The sequence below is a fragment of the Lucilia sericata genome, unplaced genomic scaffold (assembly GCF_015586225.1).
Source record: "Lucilia sericata isolate MDLA Ls3-8-SP2 unplaced genomic scaffold, ASM1558622v1 Contig002074F_arrow, whole genome shotgun sequence".
Lineage (NCBI taxonomy): Eukaryota > Metazoa > Arthropoda > Insecta > Diptera > Calliphoridae > Lucilia > Lucilia sericata.
In genome coordinates, this window is record NW_023995927.1 from 36,019 (window position 1) to 44,895 (window position 8,877).

The following is an 8,877-nucleotide window of genomic DNA, read 5'->3' on the forward strand; positions in this document are numbered from 1 at the left end:
AAAGTCATATGTGGAGTATTTTTGAATTGCGCTAAAACGCGTTAAAAACTCAGTTATTTTTTAAAATAAATATTAATTACATTTGTTAACGAATCCGCAAAGAGACATATATTTTTTGTTGAATATACGATAGAGTCGAAAAGAAACAAGATAGAAAACTGAAATATTTTACCAAAATATTTTTAATTGACCCAGTTTGATTGGTATTGAAAATGCGAAATATCGGTCAACGATTTCACTTAGCCCCCATATTATGCACTATTCAGAAAATTACTATATTGCTTAAAAAAGCATCTATAGCGATGAAATTCAATATAAAAAAGTTTTATTGGAAATGTATTTGTCAAAGTTTATGAGGATCGGTACATAATTGACTCTATCCCTCATAAAAAGTCTCCTCAGAAAATGACTTTAAAGCTCAAAAATGATTTTAAAGTACTGCAATATAGCAACAAAATTCAACATAATCAAGTTTTAAAGGAACTAAAATATCTCTGTCAGATTTTATGAGAATTGGTCCATAATTGACCATACGTCTCATATAAGATCCCGTACAGAAGATTACATTAACGCTCATAACAGTTTAGCAACGAAATTTAACATAGTTACAAGTTCCACTTCAGAAAATGAATTTATTATTTTAATGTCCAAATGTAAACATGAAACAAATAAAAATAATTTTGTTTACTTTTTTCTTAATTTGGTTATTTTTTTATTCGAATTTTGGTTAGAAAAAAATTTTGTTGTGGCAACACTGCAAGGCAGTAAAACCAACAGACTTCCAAACATACGAAACGAAATACAGAAAAAAACAAAAACAAAATACACAACGCAATGAAACCAACAGACATCCAAACATACGAAACGAAGTACATATGTAAATAAACAAAAACAATGTACACAAGACAATGAAACACACAGCCATCCAAACATACGAAATTGAATGCACCAAGAAACAAAAACAATATACACAAGGCAATGAAACACACAGCCATCCAAACATACGAAACGAAATACTCAAAAAAAACAAAAACAAAGTACAAAGGCAATGAATAAGCACTGTTGTTGTTGTTTATTTTTTATGAAATTTTCAGAGGTTGTCTCGGATTTTTGCTTATATCTCCGTTGTTTATGAACGGATTTTGCTGATTTTAAAAAGGAAACTTCTCGAAAGCATGTCTGATAGAATTATTGAAGATTTGGATCCCGAAGATATCTGGGGTCTTCAGAAAACTGATTTCAACAGACAGACAGACAGACGGACATGGCTTAATCGACTCCGCTATCTATAAGGATTCAGATTATATATACTTTATGGGGTCGGAAAATTATATTTTGGAAATTACAAACGGAATGACAAACTTATATATACCCTTCTCACGAAGGTGAAGGGTATAAAAATATTTAAATAAAAACATCGAATTTCGAAAAACAGGAAAAATTACTGCGGTGAAATTATGAGGTTTTAAATTAAAACTTTTAATCAATTCTATGTAAAAATTTTAAAAACTTAAAAATTGTATACAAAATTGTGTTATGTCATTGAAATCGTCTCCCAAAGACCTTTCATATGTTACTAAATTGGTTTAATTTCAAGAAATATGATAAAAATCATAAAAACCTTAAAAAAGACATTTTTATCCTTTGATCCATCTCACCAAATATTGACATCAGGACAAACATTTTGAGAAATGGTATCTTAGAATAAAAAAAAATTTCATTTTCCTGGGAACATCAGCAACTTCTATTTTGGGGCCACTCTAATTCAGATGTTCATATCGTCATATGAAATCCAAAAAGCCCTAAGTTACATTGAACAAATTTTTCAGGAGAAGCAAAAAACCGTATAAAATGATAAATAAACCAAAAGTGTTCAACATTTTCTCAAGTTAAGCTTATTTCTTATTGACAAATTATTGTTTGAAGAAAAGCTTGCTTTGTTTTACTTACGGAGATATGAAACTTACGCCCTTGAGAATTTGTTTTTTCTGAAACCCAAAAGGGCGTAAGTTACATTAAAAAATAGTAAGTTTTAACATTTTCAACTAAATTCAAATCGGTTTTTGTTGGTCAAATAGACCGTAACATGGAAGGCATAAGGCTTCTTTGTTTTCATAAAAATTTTCGGAAATTGGAATTTTTCTTTGAAAAAATTCTAAAACTGTTAAAATAATCTCTAAATTACAAGGATTCGCTAAAAGTGCCATTTTTGTTTTATTTGATGCCAACTTATAACATTTCACAGTTTCGAAGTTAAAAATTCAACAGAATTTTAAAATAATTTAAATATACGGTGTATCATAATCAATCAAAAAGTCGATTTTGATTTTTTTGTAACTTAGGGCTTTTTGGATTTCATATGACGATATATGAATATTCAATTAAAATAATAAGTAATTATTAAAAACTCTAGATTTCGTTAACAACTCGTGTATGCTAAAGTAAAATTAAGTGAAACAATATAAAAATTACTAATTAAAAAATAAATAAATAAAACTTCGCGCGTAATATAATATATGGCAAAACACGTGAACAAATAAATATATACAAATAAAAACTAAACTAAAGATTTTTTATATTAAAGCAATGCGAATTTTTTTAACAGAATAACCGTGTTTTTAATTTTTTAATAATTTTTTCAAACAATCTAAATAAATCTATATTTTAAAATTCTTAATAAACTAATTGAATCTGGAATTAAATTAAATAAAAACATATTTATGTAAAAAAAGTCCTAGATATGTATGATGATAAGTACTGCTCAAAAATATAGCGCACTTTCTATTTATTATTTTGTCTTTTTATACCATTAAAAAAACTTAAGATAAAAAAATTTTGTATATATTTTAAATTAAAGCATATAGACCAGTTTATTAAAATAATATTGAAATTTTTTTTTAAATAGCAAAATAACTGCGCTAAAAAATATTTTACGAAACAAGTCCTTAATTATTGATTCAAAATTATAGCGCATTTATAATCAAATTGGCAATAATATATTCTTATATGAAATGTTTTTCAATATTGGATCTCGGGATGATAAAATACTACTGCCCCTATATTTTAATACCCATTTAGTCCCAGTTGGTATTGAGTTGCCAAAGTGTAGCGAACACTTTGGGGTTTTTTTTACCAAATTCATTTTTTAGCATTTTACAATCAATTTATGCAGCTATTTTCAATTCTGATGACATGAATCGGTAATCAATCAATCATTATATAATTTATAAACATTTGATAACAATTTAGTGTTATTTTTTGAATATTTCCTTGATAGATCCAAAATTTCTAAATTTTGGGCGATAGCATTGAGCGTTTTTAATATTTTAACTAGGCCTATGTTAAAATAATAATATAAATATGATAATATTTTCTACAAAAGTTTAAAATTTAGTGATCCTGTATTTTCATATCCTTAAAAAAAGATAATTGGCCAAGAGAAAGGATGCTAAGACATGCACCTGTGCTAACTGAAACACCATCAAGAAAAATGTTTTTAAATTCTTTTAAATGGTAATTGTATATTCAGTAAATGGAAATTTTATTTGCAGAAAATGGAAAATAGAGGTCAATTCGAACGAAAACTATTATTTTTATTTAATTAGTATACAAATTTATTATCAAATCGATGTAATACGATATTAGATATTATCGGATTAGTTCGTAAATTTTTTATATTATATGTGAGGTTTAGCTTGTGTAGAATTAAGCATATTCAGATCACAGTAATGATGTGTTATTATTCCACAGATTAATATTAAACAGTAGACGCAAGTTTTTTAAGGCTTTATAGTGAAATTTGATAAAATTATTACAATTTGTATCATCACAATCTTAAATCTGCCAAAAAGTGACCCATGTTAGAGGGTTCGATTGTTGTTAACCTGGGAAAAAAATTTTAAAATGTCATTTGAAGGTTATCTCCAATGTCAGTAGATATAATCCGCATTAAAAGAAATTGGACTATTGACCAATTAGGGGCATATTTTGACATAAAGAAATTTACTAGTACTACAAGACACATATCAGCAAAAATAACCAAAAACAACTGCTTAAAATTTGCTACTTCAAATTAAATAGCATTTAGAAGCATACACAACTGTCCTTTCATAACAATATGTTGCAATTTTTCAAAATTAATTACCATTTTTCAATATTGTTTCAACTTATTTCAAAGAGTGCGCTATAATTATGAAACAGTTTTTTAAGGTTAGTTTTGTATAAAAAGCGCTATTACCGTTATTTTACCGTATTACGCCGAATTTTGATACTTATTACATAAACTGGACTTCGTTCTTGAATTTGCCATCAATTATTTTTTTCTAACTTAATTAATTGTAATAATATAAAAAGAATAAAAACCTAATACAACGTGCGCTATATTTTTGAGCAGTGCTTTATTTATTCATATTTGTTTGTACATGTGTTTATATAAATTAAATGAAATTTAGAAACGAATTGTTCCTAATTGATAATTGCTCAAGGTAATATTTAAATGTAAATATACATACATAATATATATTAAATCGAATCCTATTCGCAAAAAATGTAAACATGATTTTCAATTTTCGTTTTTTTATAGAAATCGATATTTTGGGTTCCTTAGCATCATCTTTTATTGAACAGTTACAACTTGACAAGAAAAACAATTTGGACGTATGTATGTAAGTATACATTAATTTTTGTTTTCGAATTTTGTAACAGCAAGGTGTCGGTTACTTCTAAATTTTCTTTAAAAGCAATTAAATTTAATTTTTGTATTGAAATAATGTAAGCGGAAAAATTTTTGTATAAAGTGTAAATATAAAATTCAGTAACAAAGAAAAATCTAACAAAATAACAAATGAAATCAAGATGCTGCTATGTTATTTGATTGATATAGTTAAATTCGTTCAATAAATTCTTTGAAAAATAAAAATATGTATTAAAATTTTACATTACCATTAGCTTCTTTTGCCAAATGTATTACTTCTCTGGTTTGAGCCATCACACCATCTTCAGCTGCTACAACTAAAACAATTATATCTGTGGCTACCGCTCCTCGCGCTCTCATTGAACTAAACGCTGCGTGACCTGGTGTATCGAGAAACGTCACCTTATCTCCGTTTTCCAAACTCACTGTAAATGCACCTATATGTTGGGTGATTCCACCAGCTTCGCCAGATGCAACGTCAGCTCCACGCAATGAGTCTAACAATGTTGTTTTGCCATGATCTACATGCCCCATAACGGTTACCACAGGTGGACGTGGCCTCAGTTGTTCTGCAGTAGCTGGAGGCCTTGGAAACACATCCTTATCTTTACTATCGACTTCTGTGGTCGCAGAAGTTGGTGCTGCTACGATACGAACTCTTGCCCCAAGTTTCTTAACAATTTCTTGTATGACTTTTAGGTCGTGCAATTGCGCAGTTGGTTCAATATTGTCAGCATCTTTAACGAACAACATGGCTTCCTGGACATCTTCTACAAAAACGTAAGATAATATGCATACATAAGTTAATAAATTAAGAAATTTGTTTGGCAGATATTTGATAATTACACATTTCATAATTATAATTATATGCATTAATGAATTCCGAGAATTGTATTTTTACATACCCAAAGAGCGACTTATAGATTTAGACAACTGATCCACAGTCATATGCCGCCATATCTCTACTACGCTTGGCAAATCAGGTGAATTTTTCTTTTTCGGGGAATATTCTATGATTCTTTGCGATTTCTGAAAAAGTAAACAATTAGAGTTATTCAGATTAGCCTTAACTTGCAAAAATAGCAAATAGATATGTATTATATTTTGATTAACAAGTAAGAGTAGTGCTATATACGCCCATAATCAAAGCATGGGTTCGGAAAGTGTTCCTATATATGGACTTACGTCTTAGGAGTATAGTGTAGGCTTGAGTCAATTATAGACTGAGATCTTAACTTCGAAATAGTAAATAGGTAATATCTTACAAAAAACTAATTTTGTCTTCTGACTAGATATAAACTGATTTTCTGCAATAGCGGTATATGGGGACTAAGTCTAATTATCAACCGATACTTATAAAATGGCGCAGTGATTTTAGTTGTTATAACAATTACCTATTTGTGTTAAATTTTACATATATATACATACATATACCTATGTACATTAGACCGACTCACTCTGTATGGAAAGTAAAAACGTGTTTTTGTTACCCCCCTCTAAATTTACCTTGCTTTGTGTTATGATAATTCCCAAAAATTTTTAAGTCCTAGCGTTTTGTTTTGAAGCAATATATAAAATGGGGTATCGTTTGAAAGGAGTTTTAAAACCGCGTCCAATGATGTATTAATCATATATAACCGTAAGCTTATAATTATCATATTCCAAAAAATTTAAAATTGTTAGGTTTTTCATTAATATAAATAAAATACATATGTATATGCTCAATTCTTGCACACCACTAGACGTGTCTTCAAAAGACCTTTCAAATTATACCACATTTGTACATTTTGTTTAATAATAATTGTAAAATTTAAAAAATAACTAAAAAGGACAGCTCACGAACGGTCATACGTTCCCACGATAATTGGATCTTCGCTCCGGAATGACCCGAGTCATACTCGGCCAAAGATTGTCTACTCAGCGACAGCTGTATCAAACGTAAGTTTTTCCCCAGGAAAGAACTATCGGCCACAGTCGAACTGTTACAACAACAACGAACAGCTATAGATTAAAAATATTTTGGGAATCATCATAAAACGAAACAAAGATTTTTTTGAAGCTGTGTAAAATATTGAATTGAACATGAAATATCGTTTCCCCCGTAGGATATTTTCTTGGACGGACAACACTAAATATATTTTGGGTAACATTATATTACATACCAGCGAATATTTTGAGGGGGTAACTTAAGCACCATATTATTTTGAATTTTAATGAAATGTTTGTTCATTTCCTCGATCATTTTTGAGTTACTTTGAAGTTAGTCATTAATAAGTTAGCAAAAAGTTAACTTGATTTTTAGTTAACTCACAAAATCTTTCAGGATATATCTATACTTGTATTTTTATGCCAGCTATGAACGTTATTATATTATTCACATTCATTTACATTGAGTTTAAATAAAATGATCTATAAAGAACACTATAAATGATCTATAAAGAACACTAAAAAAATTTCAAAAATTTCGTAGCCATTGTAAAAGGACCCAAAATATATGTACATATTGTATGCATTTATACTTTATGGGATATAACAACTCTACTCTTCTGTCAATGATTTCATTATTCGTATTTTCCATAAACCTTTTCTTCGGCAGTTTTTCGTCTCTTCAATAGTATTTCGCAGGTGAATATAGGTCTAACAAAGCTTTTACCATGCAAGAGATTAAGGTTAGACACCCCCGGTGCGAACCGGCCAATGGAAGATCTAAAAGAAAGATGTTTAATGATTTTAATCATATTTTTTGGATGCTTTTAATTTATCTATAACAAACGAGGATGCCATTAGTTTATAAAGCGCTCCATTTAATTCCTTTTACCGAATCACAGAAAACATTTTTACGTAAAAATTGCATGCAATTTTTCTTCTTTTAATTACAAACTGCAACTCACAATGATTGATAACGTTCAGCACTTTGCAAAAGCAGCTGACATGTTCGTGCGCCGCTTGTAAAAACTCAGTCAAGGCGAATTCATATAAGGTGGTGTTATTCAATCAGCTGATAATTTTTTTTCTTAATTCGGCTGGTTTACGTAGCTGTCAAAGTTTGTTATTGTTTACATTTTTATATTTAAAAATGTCCGTTAAACAGAGAAAAACTTCGTTAATATTTTGAATTATTTATGTAAAAAATCTGAAAATACCAAGCATTTCGTAAAAAAATATCATTTTATTTAAATAATGGCATAATTGGTATGTATACAAATATGTTATTTAAGAAAAATATTTTTTCTATTAAATGTTAACATATTACACAATATTGTTTTATATTTTATATTAAAATTGTGTAGATAACGTGATTAACTAAAAAATATCTCTTCCGGAACACTTAATATTTAGAAACGCAGGCTGGCGGCAGCTGACTTCTACGTTATGGCTTAATTTTGAAATCTATTAAATGTTAACAAATTAAACAATATTGTTTTATATATACACTATGTAGATAAAGAGATTAAATAAAAAAAGTCTGTTCCGGAACGCTTTATATAACAAAACCCATATGAGGTATTTACCCGTCCGGTGGCTGCTACATTATGGCCAAATATTGGAAATTACTCCGCCGGAGTAGAATTATCCATTCGCAACAAATATTCATTAATTCGTAATATAATATTTTCATGAATATGTACTTTTTTATGTTTATTTTTCACAAAAAATTAAGTTTTACTAACTTCACTCACTTAAATTTTGCATATTAATCTGTCGGAATAGAATTTTTCGTTTGAAACAAACATTATTAGTTAATCGCGTTATCTACAAAGTGTAAATATAAAATATAAAATAATATTGTTTAATTTATTAACATTTAATAGAAAAAATATTATTGTTATTATAAGTTGGTACATGTGTACCAATTATTCATTATTTATATAAGAAAAATATTGGTTTACAAAATGCTAGGTATTTTAAGATTTTTTACATAAATTATTCAAAATACTAAAGAATTTTTTCTCTGTTTTAACGGAAATTTTTAAATATTAATATGTAAACAATAACAAACTATGACATCAGTGCGTACCAGTAAAGTGCAGAAAAAATAATCAGCTGATTGAATAACACCACCTTATCTGAATTCGCCTTGGGCGAAACTAATTCTATTTGAAATCATATCGCTCATTTTCTACAAGACATAATCCAAAATTCGGGTTTTTTGAACTAAGTACTACAAAACATGTGCCATACTA

General features: G+C 28.4%; 1 protein-coding gene across 1 annotated transcript in view; it reads right to left on the minus strand.

The window, feature by feature from the left end:
* The window catches only part of LOC119613342 (translation initiation factor IF-2, mitochondrial-like), a 34,729-nt gene extending 27,166 nt beyond the window's left edge, over positions 1 to 7,563 (minus strand). The window contains 3 exon segments of the mRNA XM_037969362.1: positions 4,942 to 5,463; positions 5,599 to 5,722; positions 7,276 to 7,563. Of these exon segments, the coding sequence (XP_037825290.1) occupies positions 4,942 to 5,463; positions 5,599 to 5,722; positions 7,276 to 7,431 (802 nt within the window). The 5' untranslated portion in view covers positions 7,432 to 7,563.
* Positions 7,564 to 8,877: the final 1,314 nt, after the last annotated feature.